This window comes from Aspergillus wentii (genome assembly GCF_001890725.1).
Source record: "Aspergillus wentii DTO 134E9 unplaced genomic scaffold ASPWEscaffold_4, whole genome shotgun sequence".
Lineage (NCBI taxonomy): Eukaryota > Fungi > Ascomycota > Eurotiomycetes > Eurotiales > Aspergillaceae > Aspergillus > Aspergillus wentii.
This window is the reverse complement of record NW_024467835.1, coordinates 2,802,921-2,829,132: the sequence shown is the minus strand read 5'-3', so window position 1 is coordinate 2,829,132 and position 26,212 is coordinate 2,802,921. Positions and strand designations below refer to the sequence as shown.

The 26,212-nt window shown below is 47.6% G+C and overlaps 12 protein-coding genes across 12 annotated transcripts; 8 read left to right on the top strand and 4 right to left on the bottom strand.

Annotated features, from left to right (window-relative positions):
• Positions 1–1,117: 1,117 nt before the first annotated feature.
• Positions 1,118–3,358, top strand: ASPWEDRAFT_110234 (transient receptor potential ion channel family protein; the record flags this gene model as incomplete). The annotated part of the gene is made up of 2 exons (XM_040828155.1): positions 1,118–2,978; positions 3,039–3,358. The coding sequence occupies 2 exons, from the start codon at positions 1,118–1,120 to the stop codon at positions 3,356–3,358; spliced, it is 2,181 nt and encodes a 726-aa protein (XP_040689396.1).
• Positions 3,359–4,497: 1,139 nt separating this feature from the next.
• Positions 4,498–5,879, bottom strand: hem13 (coproporphyrinogen oxidase; the record flags this gene model as incomplete). Its single annotated transcript, XM_040828309.1, has 2 exons — positions 4,498–5,607; positions 5,667–5,879. 2 exons carry the CDS (start codon positions 5,877–5,879, stop codon positions 4,498–4,500), a joined length of 1,323 nt encoding a protein of 440 aa, XP_040689395.1.
• Positions 5,880–7,017: 1,138 nt separating this feature from the next.
• ASPWEDRAFT_40953 (autophagy-related protein 8) lies at positions 7,018–7,816 on the top strand. Its single transcript, XM_040835431.1, has 3 exons — positions 7,018–7,161; positions 7,298–7,530; positions 7,596–7,816. The coding sequence occupies exons 1-3, from the start codon at positions 7,072–7,074 to the stop codon at positions 7,627–7,629; spliced, it is 357 nt and encodes a 118-aa protein (XP_040689394.1). The 5' UTR covers positions 7,018–7,071; the 3' UTR covers positions 7,630–7,816.
• A 1,257-nt stretch (positions 7,817–9,073) lies between these two features.
• On the top strand, positions 9,074–10,367 carry ASPWEDRAFT_51698 (putative mitochondrial GTP/GDP transporter Ggc1; the record flags this gene model as incomplete). Its single annotated transcript, XM_040837638.1, has 7 exons — positions 9,074–9,152; positions 9,207–9,244; positions 9,309–9,350; positions 9,428–9,541; positions 9,603–9,736; positions 9,798–9,975; positions 10,032–10,367. 7 exons carry the CDS (start codon positions 9,074–9,076, stop codon positions 10,365–10,367), a joined length of 921 nt encoding a protein of 306 aa, XP_040689393.1.
• An 848-nt stretch (positions 10,368–11,215) lies between these two features.
• hsp70 (molecular chaperone Hsp70) lies at positions 11,216–13,853 on the bottom strand. Its single transcript, XM_040837723.1, has 2 exons — positions 11,693–13,853; positions 11,216–11,635 (listed from the first exon to the last, which is right to left on the bottom strand). Exons 1-2 carry the CDS (start codon positions 13,483–13,485, stop codon positions 11,503–11,505), a joined length of 1,926 nt encoding a protein of 641 aa, XP_040689392.1. The 5' UTR covers positions 13,486–13,853; the 3' UTR covers positions 11,216–11,502.
• Positions 13,854–15,096: 1,243 nt separating this feature from the next.
• On the top strand, positions 15,097–17,469 carry ASPWEDRAFT_28331 (OPT family oligopeptide transporter; the record flags this gene model as incomplete). Its single annotated transcript, XM_040833123.1, has 1 exon — positions 15,097–17,469. The coding sequence occupies one exon, from the start codon at positions 15,097–15,099 to the stop codon at positions 17,467–17,469; it is 2,373 nt and encodes a 790-aa protein (XP_040689391.1).
• Positions 17,470–17,745: 276 nt separating this feature from the next.
• Positions 17,746–18,468, top strand: ASPWEDRAFT_69020 (histone H2A.Z-specific chaperone CHZ1; the record flags this gene model as incomplete). The annotated part of the gene is made up of 3 exons (XM_040839009.1): positions 17,746–18,105; positions 18,167–18,176; positions 18,275–18,468. The coding sequence occupies exons 1-3, from the start codon at positions 17,941–17,943 to the stop codon at positions 18,466–18,468; spliced, it is 369 nt and encodes a 122-aa protein (XP_040689390.1). The 5' UTR covers positions 17,746–17,940.
• Positions 18,469–19,168: 700 nt separating this feature from the next.
• Positions 19,169–20,067, top strand: ASPWEDRAFT_155819 (SNARE domain- containing protein). Its single transcript, XM_040829689.1, has 4 exons — positions 19,169–19,185; positions 19,264–19,455; positions 19,507–19,600; positions 19,659–20,067. Exons 1-4 carry the CDS (start codon positions 19,175–19,177, stop codon positions 19,860–19,862), a joined length of 501 nt encoding a protein of 166 aa, XP_040689389.1. The 5' UTR covers positions 19,169–19,174; the 3' UTR covers positions 19,863–20,067.
• Positions 20,068–20,616: 549 nt separating this feature from the next.
• Positions 20,617–21,810, bottom strand: ASPWEDRAFT_28328 (uncharacterized protein; the record flags this gene model as incomplete). The annotated part of the gene is made up of 2 exons (XM_040833122.1): positions 20,617–21,717; positions 21,778–21,810. 2 exons carry the CDS (start codon positions 21,808–21,810, stop codon positions 20,617–20,619), a joined length of 1,134 nt encoding a protein of 377 aa, XP_040689388.1.
• A 1,315-nt stretch (positions 21,811–23,125) lies between these two features.
• ASPWEDRAFT_522965 (uncharacterized protein) lies at positions 23,126–23,931 on the top strand. Its single transcript, XM_040837732.1, has 2 exons — positions 23,126–23,845; positions 23,907–23,931. The coding sequence occupies exon 1, from the start codon at positions 23,337–23,339 to the stop codon at positions 23,727–23,729; it is 393 nt and encodes a 130-aa protein (XP_040689387.1). The 5' UTR covers positions 23,126–23,336; the 3' UTR covers positions 23,730–23,845; positions 23,907–23,931.
• Positions 23,562–24,569, top strand: ASPWEDRAFT_522313 (uncharacterized protein). Its single transcript, XM_040837722.1, has one exon. The coding sequence runs from the start codon at positions 23,743–23,745 to the stop codon at positions 24,436–24,438; it is 696 nt and encodes a 231-aa protein (XP_040689386.1). The 5' UTR covers positions 23,562–23,742; the 3' UTR covers positions 24,439–24,569.
• An 811-nt stretch (positions 24,570–25,380) lies between these two features.
• ASPWEDRAFT_69016 (uncharacterized protein) lies at positions 25,381–26,103 on the bottom strand (the record flags this gene model as incomplete). The annotated part of the gene is made up of 1 exon (XM_040839007.1): positions 25,381–26,103. One exon carries the CDS (start codon positions 26,101–26,103, stop codon positions 25,726–25,728), a length of 378 nt encoding a protein of 125 aa, XP_040689385.1. The 3' UTR covers positions 25,381–25,725.
• Positions 26,104–26,212: the final 109 nt, after the last annotated feature.

Here is a 26,212-nt window from a genome sequence, read left to right as displayed (position 1 = left end):
AAAAAAAAAAAAAAAAAAAAAAAAAAAAAAAACGTCAAGAATAGCGATGATAATAGTATGATGACTCAGACTGATGTTATTTGCAAGTGCGGACTCATCATCATCATCTGTGGCGTAAGGATGCTAAGCATCAGGATCATCGTCTAGTTAGTACCTTGCATGGAATATTCGACGTGTTTTATCTCTTTTTTTTTTTTTTTTCCCCCTCTGCTCTACTACATCTACAAGACTTGATCAGCTGGTAATAACATATTCTTTAAACCCACAATCTTTATTCCGTTATAATAACCTTCTTTATAATAACATCTGTCTATCCATTCTTCAATTCGATTTGGATCATTCTCATCTTCATCTTGTCGATCCGAGACATTCAGGGGCTGCGGGTCTCGACCTCCTTGGCTGCGACGACCCAACCTGCCCGTCTCTCGCGCTGTCACTCCAGCTTCATCTTTCTCTCTTTTCCAACCCCTCGCAATAATATGATGGCTGCTCTTCAGTCGTCCTGTTTTTTGCGTCGCTGTTGATCATATTCTGACTTTGTTCTTTTTTTTTTTTTTTTTTTTGGTCTGTTCCTATTAACAGTTCCGCCACTCATTCAGGGCCCTTCCATTCCTTTCCCCCTCTCCATCCCTCCATTAGCCGCCCTCCATACGATCGCTTCCCCAGTTCCCACCCTTCAGTCTGGTCGTCATTTTTCCTCCACTCCCTCCCTTTTTCTTTCTTCTTTCTTTCATCATTGAAGAAAACAGAGAAGAAAAATACCGGAGTTGTGTGAGAGGAAGTGGTAGCTGTTCAGTCTTGTTGTCCTATCTCCTTTGTTGGCTTCGTCATCTGTCAATATTTGATCAACATCTTCTCTCTTTTTTTCCCCCATTACCCTCTTTCGCTTTCAATTATTCTATTCTAGCCAGGTTGATCCTGTGCTTTTTCTGATTTTTTTTCGACCAGCCCCAGGTGCTGCGCACTTAATTGGCTGAATACATCCTTTAATCGGTCGAATTTTCGCCCACGATACGCCCTTTTTAACCCTATCGCATCGAATACGCCCATAGACCACTGTCTTTTTATACCTCCAATCAATCGTTGATCGTGAATTGAATCGTGAATCATCGCCAAAATGTGGAACATTCCTTTTTCTCGAGTCGCGTGGCTCGCTCTTCTTCTCCCCGCCCAGACTCTCGCTGGCGATACCCTCAGTACCAACGGCCTTTCCACCTGCTTGGCCGATGCCGATATCAAAGTCAACACCCTTCAAGTCACCTATACCAAATCGACAAGGGAAGTGGTTTTCGACCTCGCCGGAACCAACGCCAAGGAACAGAACGTCACGGCAGCTTTGACCGTATACGCATACGGTAATCAAATCTACAAGAAGGCCTTCGACCCCTGCACTTCCGAGTACCATATCGATCAATTATGCCCTGTCCCAGCTGGGCATTTTGCGGCTACCGGGTCACAGCAAGTCCCAGAATCCTTCGCCAGTCAGATTCCATCCATCGCCTTCAGCGTTCCAGATTTGGACGGACAGGCCAAATTAGAACTGATGTCCAAGTCGGGAGGTGACGAGGTCTCCTGTGTTCAATCCCAATTGTCCAATGGTAGATCAATGCACGTTAAGGGTGTTTCATATGCTGCTGCGGGTGTGGCAGGTGCTGCCCTTGCTATGAGTGGAGCTTCCGCCGTGGGTGCTGCCAGCCATGCTAGTCTTGCTTCAACTAGTCCAGGCTTTGGTGATGTCATGGGGTGGTTTCATACCATGGCCACCAATGGCATGCTCAGTGTCAGCTATCCGACGGTATATCGCAGTTTCGCAAAGAACTTCGGTTTCAGCACTGGTCTCATCCCGTGGGGCGATATGCAACAGTCAATCGACAACTTCAGATCGACTACTGGCGGCAATCTTACACAGAACAGCTACGAGTTCCTTCGAAATGCGACTCTAGTCTATTCGAACGGATCATCAACGTCTACAACGAGCTCTAAAGTCAAACGCGGATTAAATTTGATTGTTGGCGTCTCGGATCTTGCCGTACGCGATGTTTCAGGCTCGTCCGACGACACGTCTTCGAGCAATAGCAGCAGCGATAGCAGCGGTAACGATTTCCACCATTTCGTCTCCGGAATCGAAGCATATGCGGAGCAGCTTAGTGTCCCTCAAGCAAACATCTTCATGACGGTCCTACTGGTCTTCGCCATCGTGGTGGCTGCCATCACCGTTGGCATTCTACTCTTCAAGGTGATTCTCGAAGTGTGGGCAATGTATGGCACCTTTCCGGATAAGCTCACCAATTTCCGCAAAGACTACTGGGGTCTTCTGGCCCGAACTATCACCAACTTGATTCTCATTCTTTACAGTATCTGGGTCTTGTATTGCGTTTATCAGTTAAGCAGTGGCGATTCCTGGGCAGCTAAAGTCCTTGCCGCCATCACTCTCACAGTGTTCACCCTGCTCTTGCTCTTTTTCGTCTACCGGATCTCACACTTGGCACGCAAGTACAAGATGTCTGAAGGTGACGCATCCAGTCTATTTGAGAACAAGGAAACCTGGCGCAAATACAGTCTCTTCTATGACAACTACAAAAAGGACTATTGGTGGATCTTTGTTCCCGCAATTGCGTACATGTTCGTCAAAGGCTGTATTCTGGCTGCCGGCAATGGTCATGGGCTTGCTCAATCCGCCGGTCAGCTTATTGTCGAGTCTCTCATGTTGATTCTTTTGTTGTGGCATCGTCCATACGTTGCCAAATCGAGCCAATGGATTAATATCACCATTCAGGTGGTTCGTGTATTGTCGGTTGCCTGTGTCCTGATCTTCGTCGAGGAGCTTGGTCTTTCGCAGACCACCAAAACTGTCACCGGAATTGTGCTCATCGCTATTCAATCGGGATTGACGGGTATCCTCGCCATTCTCATTGCTGTCAACGCCATCATTCTCTGTGTTCGCGAGAATCCTCATGCTAGGCGCAGAAGGGAAGCCGGTAAGTTGGAAAAACTCCATGCCCGATATCCCCCAAGCTTGCTAACTCTTTATTTCCTAGAAAAAATGAACCGTGACATGGACGACCTTACTCCCTTGGACGCTCGGGAGTCACTTCTTATAGAGCATCCTCAACGTAAAGAGTTCACCGAGATGAGCAACTTCAACTTCACCGGTCCTTATGAACCATATCGGGACCAAGTTTACCCCAAGTCACGATCAAGTCCTACGGGCAGTACTGAACGCTTGGTGGAAACTGAAGACCACGTCGACAATCGGCATGGCCGAAGTTTGAGCCGAGAAAGCAGCCATAGTCGGGATAGCCATGGCTCCCCTGATGGACGCCATCCAACGACTCCTGGCTACGGGCTTGCTTATTAAGTTCTATTCGCCTTGGAATTACGATACCACATCTCTTATCATTCTCTTTCCCTGTTTGATATTTTCTTTTACTAGACACGTCCATGTCTAGAATTTTGCATGACTTAGCGTATCTGAATGGTGATTTGCGTTGATGTATTTCATTGGATTTTGTCTGATATCACCCTAGTACTATAAGAGTTGTATTGCCCTTTTTATCCGGAATACATATCCGTCCTTTCTTTTCCTCCTTTTTACTATCACTCATATCTTTTTTATTATTCTTTTCCCCACTGGAGGTCATTTGCAGATTCAAAAGTTGCATGATTGTTTATTTGATAACACGGATACTGTTCTCAGGCCCACGCCACGCAATAATTAGGTTTCCTATATGCTATCGCTGGTAACTTCTACGTTTATTAAATAGTCAAGTAATTAAACATGATGGGTCAATAGAAAGAGTATGTATGGACTTTATGACAGTATGTAGTACCCACGCATCATTGCCATCTCGACTCCCTACCCATCTTATCGATCAATAGTATGTAGTGCGGCTCAATTAACAACGTTGAGAATGTGCTGTCTCTATGTTCAGGTTATGTGCCATAGATCAGACAAGTTAGAGTCAATTTATAGTCATGTACTAGATAAATACATACAGACTGAATTATATCATATCGGAATATACAACTCTGCAACTCTGCAAGCCTGAAAGCACTGACTAGCAGTGGCAACAGCTCATGCACAGATTCAACAGCACACCATCAAATGATCTCTAGTCGTGGGTATAAGGGTAATATTAATCAAATAGCGTGCCTTCATTAGGTTACTGACTGTCATTCACTGCCTGCAGCGCCTTCGCTTGGTAGATATCTTGTGGGGATAAGGACATTTCTTATGCCTTGTGAGGCTCTGTCCTTTACTTCGATCATCAAAAATTGACCTTACTGACGTCCCTTTTTAATCCAGCTAGACTCTGGACTTCATATCCTGTAGTTGTTCATCTATACAGAACATTCGGTAGTATACATTGACGATTAAACAAAAAGAAGGAGAAAAAAAATTATACAAATACCCCAACACATTTTATCAGTCGCCCAATGATCCCAAGAAAAGACAAATGGCAGTTTAGAAGCTGATTGGTAGATTTTACCATCACCTTAAACCCATTGCCTTGGATGCTTCAAAACATCTATCAGCTCTTTTTCACTGGCTTTGTCTTCTCCCAGCTGCTCTTCCTCACCAGTGGGCATTTTCTCGGTCCGGGTTCCAGATACCGGATCCATGTAGGCCCAGCTGGCTGTACGGGGCAGACTCATCAGAATACTCTCAATGCGGGCATTGGGAGTACGAAGGCCGAAGCTCGTACCGCGATCATAGACGAGGTTGAATTCTACGTAGCGACCTCGCCGGAGCTGTTGCCACTCCTTCTGAGCGGGGGTGAAGGGCATATCCTTTCGTCGTTCAATGATTGGGATATATGAAGGGAGGAAGGAGGCGAGACCGTCGGAGACAAAGGCGAAATGGGTCTCTTGGGGATTTTGGGAGGAGGCCGAAGAAGATTCCAAAGAGCTGGCATCGAGATCGTCGAAGAAAATACCGCCGACACCCCGGGACTCGCCACGGTGAGGAATGTAAAAGTACTTATCGCACCATGCCTTGAACCGGGGATAGTACGTTGCGTCATGTCTGTCACAGGCGTTCTTGATAGTCTGGTGGAAATGTTTGACGTCCTCGGGAAACAGGTAGGACGGGGTCAGATCCGTACCACCTCCGAACCACCAGTTCTTGTCACCATTGATAGGGTCTTTGGGATCGGAAGTCTCAAAGTATCGGTAGTTGAGATGGACGGTGGGGGCCATGGGATTGTGGGGATGCAGGACCAGAGAAAGACCGGCGGCGAAGAAACTCAGAGAATCCACGTCTGCGCCCACGAATGATTTGTGATCGGCCCGCATCTTCTCGATGGCTGGTCGAGGTAGTTCACCGTACACGATCGAGACGTTGACACCGGCTTTCTCGAAGACATTGCCATCCTGGAGAACACAGGAGATACCACCACCTCCGTTGGGGCGCGACCAGGTATCGGTTTTGAATTCCTTGCCGTCTATCCTGCTGAGCTCCTCGATGATCTTCTGCTGGTGGTCCTTGATCAATTTCTCCATGCGCAGGCGCATCGGCGACGTTTCGCCAATCGCAGCTTGTTTCTTCAAGGTCTCGTCGAGTTCCACGATAGACGGAGAGTCGAATTCGGTTACCTCGCCGGTCATCTGCAAAGCCTGGTTAGAAGGCAGCTTGCCGACGTGAGGGTTCAGACAGCATGCCTTACCATGGAGTATACTATAGCGCCGATAAATGGCACTCCAATTGCCAACCGCAAATACGGCCTCCACACGGTAAATTGCTTAGAATCCGGGGGCTTTTGTTCCGACGAATATCTGCGAAACGATCCTCGAAGGTCACGAGCAGGAGTGCGGCAGGTCCGAGATGACAACTGACATAATGACCTCCGCAGAGGTATATATGGCCGGGCAAAAGCCATCATACGAGACGGAATTGAGAAGGGAGAGGGTGAAATTGGCTGATCTGGTAAAGGTGGTGCCAGATGAGGGAGGGCCTAGTGCCACGTCCTATCCCAATGAGTGGTAGTCCAACTTGATCAAAAACCCGACCTTTATTCGATGAAGGGAGAGAAAAATAAATGATAACCCTGTCCAACTGATTGGCTTGATTTAGTAGCTGTCTTGTCGTAGTCGCAGTGCTACTGTATTAAGACAGCTCTGCCCATCGGAGGATTATCCACGAACGGTGTTTGTGGTGTTTGCACTGTTTGATTCATTTGTGTTGCTGTGTGACCGAGGCCCATAACGATTACATATTGTTGTATAGACCAAGGGATAAGAATGAGTCAATAATGTCGAGATTGAGTCATGAGATCAACCGAGCTACAGGTCAGAAGTACAGCTGGGATGACTGTATCACTTCAAAGACACTCGGAACAGCCATCGTCATACATATTGAGAGCTGCTGCTCTGCCAATAATACCTCTGGTAAGTAAGTATGAATAGAGTCATCTACTATTCATGATTCTCCTATCATGGATTAGAATCCTTGGTCATCATCAAGGTTATCGATCACGTGATATGAGATCATTCATTCAACATCAAAGAAACATCAGATAATAAATAAGAATGAGGAAATAGAAGCCAGCTCTACGATTAATGCCACATATAACTCCAATAGCCACGGCCCATGGCACTCCGTAGTCCAGACGGTTATCGATATCGTCATTCTGCCAGCGGTCCCCATCATCCAGCCATGACGACGATGGTGATGATGCCTCTCTGGAATCCACGTGAAGACAACAAATGATGTATTTTCCGGAAATACAGCTCTCTGATAGGCTTCAACTGCCCTGCTGCCTGACCAGGCACCGCTACATTGTTCAATATTGCAAGATTCCCTCTGTCAGCACATGACTCAGCCCAGTGGGGCCTTCACCGCCCTCCCATCCCCGTGATCCTCTCTCTATACTGCATTACGCGGGGCTGTCGCCTTCTCCCTTCTGTCATCTTCATCACTGTTCATCGTCTCGACTTTCTATCTCGATTTCTACCCCACATCATCCTCCTGTTCTCATATAGTTCCCCCTGTCGTCAGTCTTATATCCATCCTTTCCTCCACCTTCTTGATTCCATCCTCAACTCCCCCGACTTACCGCCTTATCTATCACTATGCGGTCCAAGTTCAAGGACGAGCACCCTTTTGAGAAACGCAAGGCAGAGGCCGAGCGTATCCGCCAGAAATACGCCGATCGCATTCCGGTATGCACGCTTTCTTACTCTTGAGTCTTGTTGTGAAAATGCTTCTTCTCCCCTGTCTCTGTCCTTGCAGCGGCAAGGCAGATAGACGCTCTCCTTCACCGCTTGTTCGAATCGTTGACTTAGTTCCTATTCACAGGTGATTTGCGAAAAGGTCGAAAAGTCAGATATTGCTACCATCGACAAGAAGAAGTACCTTGTACCTGCAGATCTCACCGTTGGCCAGTTCGTCTACGTCATTCGCAAGCGTATCAAGTTGTCTCCCGAGAAGGCCATTTTCATCTTCGTCGATGAGGTCCTGCCACCGACAGCCGCGCTCATGAGCAGTATCTACGAAGAGCACAAAGATGAGGATGGGTTCTTGTATATCACGTATGTTTGGCTATCTGACTGTTTCTCTCACGCGGTTTCATATACTGACTCGGGCCCTATTTTAGATACTCCGGCGAGAACACTTTTGGCGACTGTTAAGCTTTCAACATAATCCCCACCGTTGACAACTTTCTCCTCTACAAGGCCGATGTTCAGAAACCGAGGGGCCTAGGGGATGAGAGGGCTGGTTTAACTTGACGGTGATTTCTCTCTTGAATGCAGGCGTTATATCAGGTGTTTCGCATTTTCTTCATGACCTTGCTTGGCGAACTTTTTTTTTTTTTTTTGTTCTGATGGCTGCAATGGAATATTCTTTTGACAGACCATGTGCTCTAGTGGTAATTTCACTGAAACAGATATAAATTATAGTCATCGACTGCTGCGTATACATTTTTAGTTTTGGCGGTGAAATCTGAAAGCGACATATCAGCTTCAGCTTCAATGCTAAGTCTATTGGATGTCTATGTAGTTGTTGTGGGAGAAATGTTACTTTGATTGAAGCTTGAACAGTTCATTCATGCCCCTGAACCCTTCAAGTCACACCCAACATAGCCAAGATCTTCATGAACATATGATCTTGGTAGTGGCTATCCGTAAAAAACAAGCCAATGCGCTAACTATTTGTTGCCATCTAGATATTAAAGATATGGTTTGTAATATTCATCTTATGAGCCGTGTCTGTTTTGTTACCGTGGGGGCGTAGTGATTTGAAACCATTCGATCTTCCAGAATATACTGCCTTAGCCTCGGAAAGCGATAAACGATGATAATTCAATGATTGTGACTGGATGGGAAATGTGCCGTGGCTGGCAGTGAGACGCATATCACATAGTTACCTACTGCAGGGGCATACGGGAAGAGTGGGATGTCACAAGTTGAAACATGTTAACTTCCAGTGTGTTCGAATCATATAAACTCTGTCTGGATATATGACCTTAGCATCAGATATTCAATTTGTGACGATGAAGCTATTCAGAAGCTACTATTCTACCGCCTGCGTATCAGGGGTAAACATTCACATGCTGGCCAGATACAAGACAGTAGATTCGAAATGATAATTCCCTCGTACATTATTCAACCAGACAGCCAACACTCCAACACTCCAACCCATTCAAGCCTTGCTATATTTCTTTTTCGTCCCACTCCGTATTCTAATTATCATCATCTGCTCTCTTTCTCTCTGCTTATTATTATTATTATTATTATTTCTGTTCCTGATAACTCCGATCTCGCCCCGGTCTCCCCAACCCCGTTTGGGACTAGCGCCGGTTCTAAAATTTTGGAGACTCCGACTCAGCGCAGCCAGACAGACCATCGTGACCTGAAGAAGACTTGCATCTCCATTATTGTTCTTATTGTCATCGCTGCTTCTTTCCCTTCCTCTTCCTCTTCCTATTTCTCTTCTTCCTTCTGGTCGGAGTTCTGTTCTTCTTTGTGTGGTTCTGTTCGTCGTATCTTGTTTAATTTTCTGGCTCGGCCTTCTTGTCTGATCCTTCAATTCTTTCCCTCTTTTTTTTCTCTTCTCTTTTTTCACATCAACACAATGTCTCCCGCCGCCGGTGCTGGCTCTGCCACCAAGGATGTTAAGAAGGAATCCGCGACTGCCCGACTTTTGGGTTCGGGTATGTATTTTCAATCATTAGAGGCCATGATCGGTTACTGATTGTTCGACTCAGGAAGCGCTGGTATTGCCGAACTGATGGTCTTCCATCCCGTACGATACCCCCAATCGCTCTTCAATTCTTTCCATTAGGTATTTATTTTAATGTTTTATCAAGGTTGATACCACCGCGAAGCGATTGATGAGCAACCAGTCCAAGGTAAGATCTCTCATCCCCCTCCGCTTCTCAAGTTGCTTTTGTGTTTGGTGTCTAATTCGGTCTTTTTAATTGTTTAGATCTCTTCGGCCAAAGATATGAACAAGGTTGTTTTCAAAGAATACGCCGATGCCACTGTTGGTCGCAAGTTCACCTCGCTCTTCCCCGGATTGGGATATGCTGCCGGTTACAAGGTGCGTGAAACTGAAATAGACGATGCGTGGGTTTTCAATTGACGGTGTAATTTGTCTCCAGGTTCTTCAGAGAATCTACAAGTACGGTGGCCAGCCGTTTGCACGAGACTACTTGGCCAAGCACCACGGTAGCGACTTTGATAATGCTTTTGGAAAGGGAACCGGAAAGGCCATCATGCACGCGACTGCCGGAAGGTACGAATGCCAATATTGCCAACTCCCTCCAAACGGTCCCTTGCTAACGCAATTGAACTAGTTTGATTGGTATCGGAGAGATCGTCCTCCTTCCTCTCGACGTTCTGAAGATTAAGCGTCAGACTAACCCCGAGGCTTTCCGTGGACGTGGTCTCTTCAAGATCGTTGCTGACGAGGGAATGGGACTTTACCGTGGCGCCGGCTGGACTGCGGCTCGTAATGCCCCTGGATCTTTTGCGGTATGTCCTTCCCCCGCAAACCCATTTGCGTTGGTGAGATGCTAACATGATGCCAGCTCTTCGGTGGTTCTGCATTCGCCAAGGAATACATCTACAGCTTGAAGGATTACAACACGGCCACATGGGGTCAGAACTTTGTCGCCTCAATTTGCGGTGCTAGTGCTTCTTTAGTGGTGTCTGCTCCCCTGGATGTGATCAAGACTCGTATCCAAAACCGCAACTTCGAGAACCCGGAATCTGGCTTCCGCATCGTATCCAACATGGCCAAGAACGAGGGTTTCGGCAGTTTCTTCAAGGGACTGACTCCCAAGCTGCTGATGACCGGACCCAAGCTCGTTTTCAGCTTCTGGCTGGCTCAGACTCTGATCCCCGCGTTTGGACAAGTCGTATAGAATATAGAACGACTCGGTTTGTTTAATTCGTTGGTTAGGTTACATCTTTTCTTCATGTCCTATTATATGGCCCGTTAAGTGCGATGACTCAATCTTGGGTTTGCCTTTTTGGCCTTTGTGTATTTTTGATAGACATTTATCCCGGGTTAATTTTCGGATAAAAAACAATGGACTCCTCTTAATATTTTTAAAAATATGGAAGAAGCACCGCAATATATTAGATACTCGATACACCCCGTAGCGCAAAACTGGTAAGTTAATTACTACTATCTGTCAGCACGTGACCCATCCAAACTTGGGACTTCGAAGTTCCCAACGCTATCCAAGCTCAATCCAATCTCCAACTCCTCCAGACTCAAAAGAAACAAACAACAACAAGCGCGAAAATGCCTGTCTACCTAATCTCCAAGTATGAACCTCCCACCGCTCATTTAACCTAACAAACCCAGTCAATCAAGCAATCCATCGATCAAGTTCGCAACTAACAACCGCCAGACTCGCAGATCCCCTCTTCGCCTTTGCCATTGGCACAAGTGCCGCCTTCATCCGCATCCGCCGTGAACAACAAGAGAAATTCCCCGAGCGAGCTGGTGAGATCGGAGTCGGGACAGTTTTGGGGCTGGGTGGAGAGAGGATACGGCGGTGGTGGGGAGGGGAGTTTGAGGGGCTATAGAAAACAAAAAGTGTGATTTTTTCACCCTCTTCTTTGCTTTTAGAATATCGGGATAATTATTATACCCCTTGGGTAGTTGATGTGTTTGATACAATGTATGATATGGGAATATGGTGTCTGGTTGTTACGAGGCAAGACAAAAAAACAAGACTTAAAAGCAGTTAAGCTATGGCAATCACATTCTTATGTAGTCTGGACAAGATGAAACAGGTGAAACAATTTCATTGAAATGACGCGAAGAAACTACAGCTACAAGGAACAATGAATTAAAAGTATTGTATTGGTCATAAGGAACTTTTCCCTCCCAAAGCAACTCTGCCAAAAGGCAGATCATAATGCATCGAAAACTTGAATCTATGCAGGTCATGCACAAAAGAAAAGGATCCCATAATTTCGTAAAAAAAGAAGACATAAAAGACCATTATTTAAAACAACGCCGAAAAGAAACCCGGTTCAAGACATTTAGTCAAGCTCCTCGGGGCGCTCCTCAACCTCGTCAGCGGGGCGAGCAGCACCACCAGGGGCGGCACCAGGGGCACCACCGGGAGCACCGCCAGCAGCACCGTAGGCAGCGGAGATGATAGGGTTGGCAACACTAGAGAAAACGTTAGGAAGACAATTCAAAACTTAAGAAAGGATTGGTGTAACATACCCCTCAAGCTCCTTCTGCTGGGACTCGTACTCGTCCTTGGTGGCGGTCTGGTTGTTATCGAGCCAGCTGATGGTCTCATCGACCTGCTTGGTGACCTTCTCCTTGTCCTCGTCGCTGATGGTCAACTTGCCCTCGTTGATGGTGTTCTTGAGGGAGTAGGCGTAGGACTCGAGACCGTTCTTGGCCTGGATACGGGAAGCCTCGGCCTCATCCTCGGCCTTGTATTTCTCAGCCTCAGCCAACATGCGCTCGATCTCCTCCTTGGAGAGACGGCCCTTGTCGTTGGTGATGGTGATGTTGTTGACCTTGCCGGTACCCTTCTCGGTGGCGGAGACGTTCATGATTCCGTTGGCATCGAGATCGAAGGTGACCTCGATCTGAGGAACACCACGAGGAGCGGGAGGAATGCCAGTAAGCTCGAACTTACCGAGTAGGTTGTTGTCCTTGGTACGGGCACGCTCACCCTCGTAGACCTGGATCAAGACACCGGGCTGGTTGTCGGAGTAGGTAGAGAAGGTCTCGGACTTCTTGGTAGGGATGGTGGTGTTGCGCTTGATGAGAGCAGTCATGACACCACCAGCGGTCTCGATACCGAGGGACAGAGGGGCAACATCAAGCAACAAGATCTCGTTGGTGGACTTGGAGGAAGTGTCACCAGACAGGATAGCAGCCTGGACGGCAGCACCGTAGGCGACAGCCTCGTCGGGGTTGATGGACTTGTTGGGGTCCTTGTTGAAGAAGTCGGAGACGAGACGCTGGATCTTGGGGATACGGGTGGAACCACCAACCAGGACGATCTCGTGGACGGAGGACTTGTCGATCTTGGCGTCACGGAGGACACGCTCAACGGGTTCCATAGTGCCACGGAAGAGGTCCTGGCAGAGCTCCTCGAAACGGGCACGGGTGATGGAGGTGTAGAAGTCAATACCCTCGAAGAGAGAGTCGATCTCAATGGAGGTCTGAGCAGCGGAAGAGAGGGTACGCTTAGCACGCTCGCAAGCAGTGCGGAGACGACGGAGAGCACGAGCGTTGGTGGTCAAGTCCTTCTTGTGCTTGCGCTTGAACTCATTGACGAAGTGGTTGACGAGACGGTTGTCAAAGTCCTCACCACCCAAGTGAGTGTCACCAGCGGTGGCCTTGACCTCGAAGATGCCCTCCTCAATGGTCAGGAGGGAAACATCGAAGGTACCACCACCCAAGTCGAAGATGAGGACGTTGCGCTCACCGTCGATCTTCTTGTCCAAACCGTAGGCAATAGCGGCGGCAGTGGGCTCGTTGATGATACGAAGAACGTTCAGACCAGCAATGAGACCGGAGTCCTTGGTGGCCTGACGCTGGGAGTCGTTGAAGTAGGCGGGGACAGTGATGACGGCATTGTTGACAGTACCACCGAGGTAGGCCTCAGCAGTCTCACGCATCTTGACGAGGATCATGGAGGAGATTTCCTCGGGAGTGAAGGTCTTCTGCTCACCCTTGAACTCGACGTCAACGACGGGCTTGCCAGCAGCGTCCTTGGAGACCTTGAAGGGCCAGTGCTTCATATCAGCCTGGACCTCAGCGTCATCATACCGACGACCGATGAGACGCTTAGCATCGAAGACAGTGTGGTGGGGGTTCATGGCGACCTGGTTCTTGGCGGCATCACCGATCAAACGCTCGGTGTCGGTGAAGGCAACGAACGAAGGGGTGGTACGGTTACCCTGGTCGTTGGCGATGATCTCAATGCGGTCATCACGGAAGACACCCACACAGGAGTAGGTGGTACCCAAGTCAATACCGACAGCGGGGGCCATTGTGAAGGAGGGGTCGTAAAAAGGATATCAAAGAAAAAAAGGAGAAAAGAGAAAACGTGGGATAGTACTAGAGTAGTGTACAAGAGAAGAATGGCACGAGGAGGGTATAATGCCAGAAGAGAGATGTAGAGGAGAGAGGATGAGAGAGAAAAAAAGTCTGGGAGGGGGAGGGGAATTGTGCGAAAAGGCAGTGTTGATATAGTTGGGCGGTGAAAGGGCAGAAGCTTCTAGCAGGGCAACGGCTTCGATGGGCATCCATCGGGTTCGATGGAGTTCCATGGAGTCAGAGACTGCAGTGGAGCAAGGATGACTTGTTTTGGGTGGTGATGATGATGTCTGGTTCGTTTGATTACTCTTGGTCGTTGATTCTAGAATTGTCTTTCTCCTGCTGCTTGTTTTGCAATATTTCTCTTTCTATCTACATGATGCTATATTTCTTCTACAGATGAAGATTCTTTGGCGGGGTGGATGGATGACGTAATGCGGGATCGAAAACATTACTGTGTAGAATGTGTACACAGACCGAAAAGAAAGTGAAAGAAAAAAGAGTCATAGAAAGAGAAACGGAAACAAGACAGAAAGATAGAAAGGATTGTTATCGTCATCATGACACTTGCTTAAGAGTCTGAATCCACTGTTCCATGGCTGGATGGCCTCGTTTCTAAGGCTGTGGGGTATCGATCCTTCTCTTCATTTCGACACTGCTACAGTTTACCTACGCAATGAATGTATATAGTTATGAGATGGGGGTCTTATAATCTAGATCTTGATGTAGGATTGCATTCATGATCTCCTTGATAATAATAACAATAATAATCATGATGATTACTACAATATGTGTGGCCTCAGAATCTGAGAGATCCTCTGCCAAGATTCTGACTCTTTGTCGGAGATTTCCGTATGAAATCATCCTTTTGATCATTCTGTCTGTTCAATTACCCCATGTTGAACAGACAAAAATATGAGTAACTAATTCCATCATTTCTGTCCATCTTTTACTTTTACTTCTATATGCTATTACTATGTACATCCCCCTCGAGTTTCCACCCTAACTGAGAACAAATCACATGACCCCTCTAGATCGCTCAATTATAGGCTCGATAACGCCATCGCCCATTGTCGGAATTTGCCTCCATTTCCCATGTTTCTTTATCCTCATTATATTAACCTCTTCTTTTAGTCTTGCTTTAGCTGCTTCGTGATCGGTTTACTAACTGCTTTGGAGTGAAATTAGACTATTTTCAAGCATTGATATTTTGTCTTATCTGCCTCCATCAATCGCTATTGGTGTATCCCCAATGCCACCTTCCACCACCATAATGCAGACCAACGTGTTCTCCTGTCCATCTCTTGTGCTACAATGCAAGAAACAACGCCCCAGAGATCTCAGGATCGATGGTTATAGGCTCTAGTCTTCAATGACGACGACCAACGGCGATTGCACGCAATTGGCCCTAGTAGATTTTTTTTAATCAATCTTCTATATAATAAGCGCTTGGAGTCCAGTTCTGTCCTGTGTAGCACAAACAAACCCAACCAGACGACTCGTGAGGGTTAAATCTCCCAGGTCTCAGCTGACAGTCGGAACAAGGTATTTAGTCTTCCCCAGTCATGGGATTGTTGGGAGTCGTTCGATCCCGATTTCGTACAGGCAAGACACCTTTCGAGGTGGCTTCGACCGATCATGAACCGGCTGCGACATCACCTGCGAAATCAACCCCAGTCGATACGGTTCTCGGAGACGAAGAAAAGGTCAACTGGACCAGTGAATCGGTTGCCATTGATCCAGAATGCGATGAAAACCACCCAGAAGTCGCCGCCCTGCCCATCACGGTGAGGCAACTGGTCAGTCTCAAGGACGATCCAGAGCTGCCCACAATCACGTTCCGTTATTTCGTTCTTTCTGTCGTCTTCGTCGTTCCTGGAGCGTTCCTCTCGCAGATGAGCTACTTCCGTACCACCGAGGCTCCCTACTCCATCTTTTTCGTGCAGATTGCTTGCCATTATGCCGGTCATTTCCTCGCCAGAGTCCTTCCCGCAACCAAGATCCGGGCGCCTTGGACACAATGGTCTTTCAGCTTGAACCCAGGCCCGTGGAGTATTAAGGAGCATGTGTTGGTGACGCTGACCGCAGCGTCTGGGGCCACCTATAACCTGGGGTATACTCCGATCGCACTCGCAGAGCTCTACTATGGGCAGGTTATCAATCCCGCGGTAGCCATCTTCTTCATGCTTGCCATTGTGTGGATCGGATACGCCTTTGCGGCATTGGCGCGACAGCTCTTGATGCACGATCCTGAGTACATCTGGCCACAGGCTCTCATGCAGACGACGCTGTTTGAAACTTTCCGCAGGACGGACAAATCGTCGCCTCTAGCCCGGCGCCAGATGAAAATCTTCTTCTTTTCCCTTTTGGGCATGACTCTGTGGCAGTTCTTGCCCGAATATGTCTTTCCATTTACTTCTTCACTCGCCTTTCTTTGCTGGGTTGCACCACATAATAAGGTCGCCAATTTTGTGGGGTCTGGATTAGGGGGCATGGGCTTCCTCAATCTCTCTCTGGACTGGTCCAACATAAATTGGAATATGTCTTCGATTATGCTCACCCCTTTCTGGACTCAGGTGATTCTGTTTCTAGCGTTTGTCTTCAATTGCTGGGTGCTTCTTCCGGCGGCGAAATGGGGTAATCTGGGCTCATACCATCATGGTCTCATGTCCAACAGCCTGCTTACAGCAAATGGGACGACTTATCCCGTGCTAAAAGTTTTGACATCGGATTTGCGACTGAATGAAACAGCATATGAGGAGTATGGTCCGATGTACATGGGCCTCCAGAACGTGTGGGCTACCTTCTTCGACTATGCCAAACTCCCGGCGGCAATTACATGGATTGCTACGTTTGGTTTCGTCCAGGTGGCAGGGAACTTGAAACGGGTCATCGCATCCTATAGCAAAGAATCACGCTCAATGGGGGAGGGCATCCATAATCAATACAAAGACCGCCTCAATGTCATCCAACAACAATACAAGGAGATTCCCTGGTGGTGGTACTTGGCCCTTTTTACTGTGGGATTCGTGATCCTCATCACTGCTCTAGCATGCGGATATCTCTTCATTCCCATTTGGACGCTTTTTGTCGCTCTGAGCACTGCTGCCATCTGCGTCATACCATTTGCTTGGCTTTACGCAATTTCAAACTACCAGATTGCCACTGGATCGTTTAATGAATTGATGTATGGATACATGGTTCACACGAAGGCTGGAGAAGGTCACCAGCATCCCTGTGGACCTTCTGTGTATGGAGCTATTGCTGGAGATGCATGGTATCGGGCCCAGTACATGTTGCAGGATCAAAAGATCGGTCACTATATGCACATCCCACCACGAACAGTGTTTTTCTCTCAGATATTTGGCACTATTCTTGGCGTGCCCATCAACTACGGTGTGGTTCGTTGGATCTTAATCACCAAGGGTGACTTTCTCACGGGGGCAAAGAGTGACCCTTCCAACCAATGGACAGGACAAAAATTGACGTCTTCCAACACACTTGGCGTTCAGTATGCAGTTCTTGGCCCAAAGCGGCTATTCGCACAGAAGGAAATGTCGATTCTTCCCTGGTCCTTCCTCGTGGGGGCTGTGCTACCCCCTCTGCTGTACCTTCTGCACCGGATGTTTCCACGCTGGCGTGTAGACCTGTGGAATGTCAGCATCTTCTTTTCCGGAATGGCTGTTTTTTACGGCAACATCAGTACAGGCTATACATCTGCCATCATCGGCGGCTATGTGGTGATGTATCACATCTACCGGCGGCATTTTGAAGTCTGGAGGCGGTACAGCTACATGGTGGCTGCAGCTTTTGACGCCGGTTTCAATTTGAATATGCTATTGATTTTTCTCTTCTTTGGATCTGGAAAACTGATTTCCATGCCAAATTGGTGGGGAAACAATACGACCTCGGTAGAAAGATGTTTTGCTTTGGATTAGACTAGTCAGCATCTCTATCTAGTACTTGAACATGAAAATGATATTCAAGCAGATAGACCCCTTCAGATACTCTGTAGATACTCCGTACTCAATTTTGATTAATCAAATCAGACTGGATGAAGCTCTCGCCATCACATCTGGCGTTGTTTGTTGTGACACGACCCCAAACAGGGCAAGCCTCGTCACGGGAGCGGTGATCCAGTGATCGCCCCAAAACAAACGTAGCCAATCAGCGCCGCTTCGAGACCGCCAGCAGTGAATCTCCCTTGCGACGGCCTGAAAGGCAAGGCGCCTTACTACTAGTCCTGCTGTGCTTCTTCTCTCCCGCCTCTACTTAACCTCCCCCCTACCTACTGGATTTTATTTTGACAGTAAAAGAAAAAACATCTTCATTGCCAATCTTTGTACGCCCTCCTTTTCTGAACTTCTCTGATTACCTTTTCGAGTAATCTAATATTCTCAATCTCCACCATGGGCGACAACAACCAGGCCACTACTTTCGGCAACAACCCCGCCGCCAATGCCCCCGACGCTGCTGCGTTCGACAAGGGCAAGGGTAAGGCCATTGAACCTCACGATATGAGCATGGATGAGGATGAGGAGAGCGATGAGAGCGAGAACGAGAACGAGGAGATGGTGAGTTGATCCAATTAAGAACAAGGTAGTTAAATGTGATGCTGACTAGCAATTGTTTCAGGCCGCCGATGGTAAAAGAATATAGCCCCGTTTCTGGCCCACGAGAACGAAGTTTCGTGGCACGCTTTTATTTGGAATCAGATAGACTAACGCCGTGTGCTCTTCACAGACGAAGACGATGACCAGGGCAACCTCGAGCCCATCTCCGCAAACAACATCATCTCCGGTGGCCGCAGGACACGCGGCAAGAATATCGACTTCCAGCAGGCTGCTGAGAAGTTGGATGAGATGTCCGACGATGATGATGACGATGAGGACTTTCAAGCAACCAACGACAACGACAAGGACCAAATGCGTGACTAGGAATCTCGCACGTGCTATACTGTTACGAAATCCAAGACTCAATGGGAAAAGAGGAAAATCGGTGACAAAGGCGCCAGGTTTAGTGGGAGGGTTTCTCTCTGTGTTTTTTAATTCCGACAATATTTTTTTTTCTTCTCAAGAGAGTCTGCTGAACCACAGCGATATGAAGTGATCAATGAAATTAATGGCTATTGAGATCTGATGAGTATACGGCTTCATTCACCTATGTATCTGTATATAAATACTTGGTCCGGTGCTATTACTCCTGAGACAAGTGTTTTGAAGACAAATTGTCTTTTGTATCGATCTGAAAGATCGATGAAATACAAACAGGCATTCGGCTTTCAACAACATGATTTAGATCAACCATACCCCTTTCCATGGCCCTCCATAATCATCCTGTCAGCCCCTGAGAGCTCTAGATACCTATTTAAATAAATTCCCCGTAAGAGAGTCACTCTGATTAAATTCACGTGGGCTGGACCGCCTCCGGCGCTGCACAGACACCCAAGTGGCAGTTTCCGTGTTTTTATCCCGAATAAATGGCATCATCTTTCGCCGCAAACAGAGTTCCCTGACTTCTGGACACGGTTTCATTACAGGGGCGGTGGTTCTTGTTTTTTATTCTTGACTTTGCTCACAATGTGTATCAATTAAATTCTACATCCGATATAATACTTTGAATATTCCCAATTAACGACCCGTCATGGCTTCACGGTACTGCCACCTTATGCACTTGTTCTATCTCGCAAGTTGACAAGCGGACTTACGGGCTAATCTTGCTGAGTTTAATAGATTTCCCCGTCAGCGCGATCCCCGTGCCTCCTCATCTCTCTTTGACTCGTATGGTGGTGGTGACTCCCGGCCCGCCAGTAAATCGCCTGGCCGAATGGGCGGATATGGCTACGGGGGATACTCCGGAGCCGGTGATGCGATGAATGGAGGTGCTACCGGGGGTGGATTTAGGACTGCGACACCAAATGCAAAGTACGCTCTGGCCGGCTTGTGTAAATCGCGCCGATGCTAATTGTGATATAGGGGTCACTATTCGGATGCCGTTCTTTCGCATCTGGAATCACAGAATGATTCCGAGGTTGAAGGAATCAGCGCCAAGGTCAAGATGTTGAAAGATGTGAGATTCTATATTTGACCTGTGATCTGAAAATCTTTGCTGATCGATTTCTCGTTAGATCACACTTGCCATCGGAGATGAAATCCGGGATACCTCCAATCTTACAGACCTCAACGATACGTTCGACAACACTCGCGTTCGTCTCCGAGGAAATATGAACCGTATGCTGCGAATGGCCGAGCGCACCGGTGTCGGCTGGCGTGTGTGGCTGGTTTTCTTTATCGCCGTTTTCCTTATCTTCGCATACGTTTGGCTGAGTTGATTGACTCGGTTTTTTATCTCGGCCGGCAACTATACCACTCACTCGACTATATCAAAAAACATGAAGCCATGGGCTTTGTCGCCATTAATAATCCCGACGACGATTCAATCGATTAGCATGGTTTTTGGGCGGCGGCGTTTTGGGTTTGATCATCTTGGACAACTTGCAGGTCACGTCAGCGTTGTTCTTTATAACTTTTTTTTTTAAAAAATTTTCTTCTTCTTGGAGGTGGCATTAAAGACGCTTCAGTTGGCGCCACTGAATGATCATCCTTTGGTTTTTGATCCATAGCAAGTGGCATCGTTGGCTTATCCTGTACATGCATATATATCTTAATTGCACAAATGGCATCATGATTGGAAGACATGCACTGTTTCCGCTGTAATTCTTTGGTGGGCATGGTTATTTTAATAGTATATTCGAGGAGTCGTGCAGAGTGCTTTATCATACTATGTTGTTGAAGTCATCTATGTTTCCAAAAATTGATTGATATATATTTGCCAAACCAATATAACTCAAAAACAAAAACACTACCTATCAAACAATTAAAAGCTATTTCTCTAGTAGCATAATCCCATCGATAGCCAAGATGTAAATATACAACCTCGAACAGCTTATCTAGACCTGTTTTTTTTTAAAACCCATACCCATATCAGACTAAACGCCAGCCAATTCCAAACGCCCCAACAGAATAACAATGAATGCACCGAGAAAGGATATCTAAACACCAACACCAGGAAACTTATGCAAACAATCAATCAAAGCTATCTCTCGGCCCACCCCTTCGTCTCGGAAACCTGCCAAATCCACTGCGTCGACTCGCATGGCTAGCGAAGGAAGAGCGGAGATCCTCCTCGTCGAGCATCATGCTACTAGAATCAAAGGCATCGCCACCGCCGCTCCAGCGTTGCAGAAATCGCCGCTGAGCTGGGGTCTCCCTCTCTCGTCGCATGGGCGCGGGAGGGGGAGGTAGACCACGATGACTAGATGTGCTGGCCCGGAGACTTGGTGCGAAAGGATCATGGGACTGGTTCTCTTCATTTTCGTCGTCGTCATCGTCATCATCATCATCATCGTCGTCGTCGTCGTCGAAATCGGCATCGGTGTCTGTGTGTTGCCATTCCTCTTCTTGCCCGGATGCATCTTCGACTGCTTCGGGAATGTCGTCGTCCAGATCACGGACCATGCCTTCGCTCATATCTTCTTCATCTCCAGCAGCAGGGATATCGTCGTCCAAGTCCGGTTGATTATCGAAATCATCTTCTTCCTCCTCTTCTTCCTCATAATCATCCTCATCGTCAGGTAAACCCTCAGGAATATCATCGTCCAGATCTCGCTCCATGTACCCTTCTTCATCCACCGCATCTTCCTCCTCTAGACCTTCCTCCCCTTCCTCAATGAGGCCTGACGCATCCGCATCGGGAATATCATTATCCAAATCTCTCTCCATCCCCGTATCATCCTGTCCATCGTTACCCCCTTGCTGTCGTCCATCAAAATCATCATCCATGGTAGGATCAGCAGCAGCAGCAGCGGCAGCCATCTCCGCAGCGGCGGCCGCAAGCGCCTCCTCCCTCTCAGCCTCCTCCTCCTTCATGCCCAGCATAGTTTTGAGACATCCGGCCGGCTTGATCCACGAGTACCCAAAGGAGGCAATATTCTGCTTGCGGGCGCGAAGAGCACGTTCTTCGAGGAGTAACGAGGAGAGACTATTGCCCGATGTGGCGGACGATCGGCCATTTAGAGTATTGTTGGCATTGCGACGGGGGCGGGCTTGGTTTGGGTCTCCAATGGGTTGGTTTATTTGGGAGGACGAACGGTAGGATTGAGAGGATCCGAACCAGAGCTCGTGAGACTAATGGATAGCTTTAGTATTGGGGTGTAGTATAGAAAGGGTAGGTTGAATGTCACGTACATCGCGGGGGGTGATAAGTGGTAGGGAGAGCATTGTCAGTTGAAGACTTGTGCAGTGAACTGTTTCGACGTAATCCCGATAGAATAGACAATACAATGAGGCCTAATGCTCTAGCCAATGCTTTGAATAATTCTTATTCACGAGAGCAAGGTTCCCCGATCCTTGTTGCAGCAATGCGCAAGCTTGAATTTTAATCCACCACGCACAGCACACGTCTTTGATGATCTCCGAATTTATATAAGTAAACAAGCGAATGGGATCAAACTGCTCAGCAGCTCAAAGCAGGAGCCCGAATGTTGCGATGCCAATGGCGAATTGGTTGAAGCTGAAGAGCTGCGCAGGAAAGAATTGTGGAGCTCCATTGCTGTTGGCGAGGAAAACAAACATTGACAACAGATTAAGCTCCGCAACCGCAGGGAACTAAACATTGTCTGATGTCAATGATGTAGCTTGGATTGTGTCTTGGATGAAAAGAACGAGATGGATTACGATGGATAATGTTATTGTTTAGGTCTTTTTCAAGCATAGAATGGATTGTGCTTTTGGCAGTAAGTGGCATATTATCTAATAGATACTAATTGCAAAGATTGTATTTCATAAAACTATACTGCATGAAGATGATATACTAGGAATGCATTGCGCCTCGAATGCTCAACAGACAGAGTGATCCAACGATTGATCTAGGAGACGGTATTATTCTCTCGGTGAGTGATTGTGGACTTCAACTCCCAGGACATCGCCCATCCATTATTCTCCAAGTCGCTATTGCATCAAAATCAACCCATCTCCGGCATAGGATGATGAATGAGAGCTCCATCTTTCTGTTTCGATTGAATAACGGTTTGGTAAACACGGAGAGGAGAGGTCCGGTTGCTAATAGTCTTTTTCCTCTCGGCTTCTGGATATTTCTGCTGGTCGTGAGTTGGGGTATGGGCATTTCGTGACTCGATTACTTGATAGATTCCTTCGAAACAGGTGTATTGATTGTATCGTTGCTGAATGACCTTTGTAAACAAGTTGAGCCGTGGTGAATCCATGACAAAGAGAATCAGACTGAATCCATGACAAACGAGATTCCCTGGCACCACGATGGGATCTGAACCTGTGGATTCAGCCAGGAGAAAAGGAAAATGCATTAGCAAAAGAAAGGGTACCCTTGGTCGGTCCTAACCATCATTCATAGTGGATGGAGTCCAACAGACCGACAAGTCTAGTGACTAAGAGAAAGGTGTAGCAGCACCATGATCCCCAAGCAATGTTACAGGTAACATTTCCCAGTGATGATCTGGCCAACGTCTGCCTGCCATGGCCGTAAAAGTAATCTTGTGCAGACTGCAGAGTGCAGGCAAACCGCAGCCGCTGGCAAGCCAGTCGGACCACCACCCTCGTACTTGGTCGCGCAGAGGGCCAACCTATCGTGTCTGGCAGAACGATCAGCCATACGGAGCACTCCAGGAGCAGCCGGGCTCGAGACCCCCAAATACGGCCATCAGTGATGCATTCCGAGATAACCCGAGATGTTGCAGTTTTCCTGCTTTTGACGGGGCCCTGCGAGAAGGATGGCTTGGACAATTTGGAGCGGCAGTGCAAGTTGGCTCGGTGAACCCAAAGCGGACAAGACCGGAGAGGAAACGTCGGGAGAAACCGGGGTGAGTCTCCGCCGGTCAGGTGACAGCGGCAGGTCAAAGAATGGGATAATAACGATAATTGGGGTTGTTGAGGTCAGTGGTGACACTGCATGGCCGAAAGGATGCATGTGTAAGTCAGTAATTTATTGGAGATGGACGATGTTTGGACAGTCGGCGAGTGTGTTGGGCATCATCATGAATGGGATGGAGAGGGTATTCCGTGTTGTGATCGGCCCATTGAACCCATGGCTGACGGGATATCAGATTGATTGTATTATTATTATTATTATTATTGCCAGACTGGAGAAGACAGTTAGTAGGTGAGCAGTGGACTCGTATGCCATTTCGGTTAGTCCTGAGGTTAGAAAAACAGCCAACCTGCTCCAAATCGGCCAGGCTTAATATGGACTCTAGGACGCATTTAAGAGAATTGGAGATTAGTGAGCAGCACATCCAGTCACAGAGAAGAGGGACCAGCAATGATTTATGTATTACTATTAGCATCCACTTTTCACCTCTTATCGACTGCTTCCCGGGGTCGGGGTTGATTGGATCTACGGCCGGATGCCCCAGGCCAATCATCGGCCAACAAATTGGCAGCAGTGGGGTTCTTCCCCAGGTAAAGCTTCTGGAAACCGAGAATCGACGAAAACTAAAGTGGGAAAAGATGGTGGTTGACCGTCGAGTCAGAGAGGAGAAATCACACATAGCCGTTCTTTTTGACTTTTTTTTTTGTTTGCCAATAAGCCGCGATAAGCTGAGGATGACCTTAGGAATGAGCTGGAGGTCTGGGCGGTTCGGGCCCGATTTCGGGGGAGATAATAGTCAGTGCTGTATAGTAATAATAAAGGGTCTTCAAGTACTGTCTGCGGGAGAACGCAGGAGAAGGGAGGAGCGCCCAGGCTGGCCGTTGCCGGAAGATGGCGGAATCCAGAGTCGAGCTCCGTGCCAGTATTCTTTGGCGACTGAATACGGTACGGTAACGGCACTGGAGATGAACTGCAGTGCAGCTGATCGCCGACAGCTGCACTAGGCGTGGGGTACACATGTTTCCCTAGGTAGGGTCTCTGGCCAGTGCATGTTTTAGCGGCTTGGGAGTCTTCGGTTGCAGTAACCACAGGCCGCGTATGCAATTAAGGACGCCGACTAGCTATATGGAAGAGTCGAGGATTCTTTTACTCTGTCTGTGACAAAAGTCCATCTAGGCTAGTTTCAAGGCTAAGGCGGTTATTTACCAGAACAGGAATATAGACTACGATGAAGTACATCTGTCTGGCATACTACCTACCTAGGCACCTAGAAGTAGAATAATAATGTCTGCTTGGTATTCATCACCTCGCTGGATTGCGTAACTTCCAGTGCCTGCCAAGCACTCATTCGACATCTGTAATTGACCAAAATGACGATTTCTGGCCCTCCTTGGGCTTCTTTTTGGGTGACTGAAGATAAGCAACGGCATCCTTGCACTGCCCCACATAACAACATCCGTCCACTCGGGTCTAAAAGCATCAAAACGTTTTCAAGTCCGAGTCCGGGAAAGCAGGTGCCCTCTGCACGGTGTTTCTGTTTTTGTGCAGCACTCGTTAGTGAGTACTAAGGTAGTTGTAGGGGGAGGGGTTATTTATTATTGCATGAATTCATCCTAGATGCATGGATACCCAGTATCCAATCACCAACACTCGAATCAGCAGGATGATCCAAAATCTACGGCTGATCAAATATGATTTTCCCGCTTTGACTTTGACCTGATCTTCCTGACGATAATTCCCTACCTAATATCATGACTCACTCGATTATTCGAATAAACACTCTCCCCCAGACCATGTGTCGGTCATCCATTCCGACCGAGGAAAACGGGAAAAATACCGTCCAATACCAGGCAGTACAGACGTAACCGGCTGTGTACTCTGTAAATCAGTCTGGCACTAGCGTTGCTTTTTTGGCCCATGGCTCCACCCGGCTGGATCTTGACGTAGCAAAAACCTAATCTTCTTGGACAAAAGGTTGAAAAGCCACGGTTCTGATTGGCCGACGTTGTCTTATCTCGTTTTCTAGAGCAACACCCCCCCCCTGTCTGTTGACAACTTGGAGTTAACCTGTTGCAGCGTGAACAGAGACAAACTTAGCAGGAGCGACGGTGGGATAATTGTTGTTATTACTTACAGGCTTTTGCAAGCGGAAATATGTTCATTCTGCTGGATAGGGCAGGCGCTCCAGTCTAGTGGTGCTGCCCCTCCTTCATACAATTCATATCATCATCGTCATCTAAGAGATCGTCCTCGTACATGCATTCCCATTGTACATACACCCATACATGCCCCTACAACCTCCGTACTATGATGTAGTAGATTTCAGAGACGGAGAGCACCGAAATATAGGAAATAGACGGGTTCAGTACAAGATAGTAGAATCCTACTAGACTGGCATCCAAGGTCTCTCTGGACCAGAAATCCAATCCAATCCATCCATCCAGCTTAGCTCCCTTTGCGCCCGTCACCACCAAAGCAAGAACTGCCATAATTTTTTGCCACGGTGCAGGTTCTCCTCCTCCAACAACCCCACAATAGTCTTTTTCCTCTGCTTGCTGTTCGTTCCATTCGCCCAGTCCAATAATATCGGAACTGCCCTGGTGAATTCCCCGGGCTTCTCTACCCTCCCGTACGAATTCACTCCAACTGTCCCTCTCCTCCCGCTCCATCCTTTTTTTCCTGCCTTTCTTATTTCCCCCCTCTCCCCTCTTCTTTTTACTTACTCCTCATCCATCTTTTTTTTTTCGGAGCCAGACGCTGGGTTACAAAAAAAAAAAA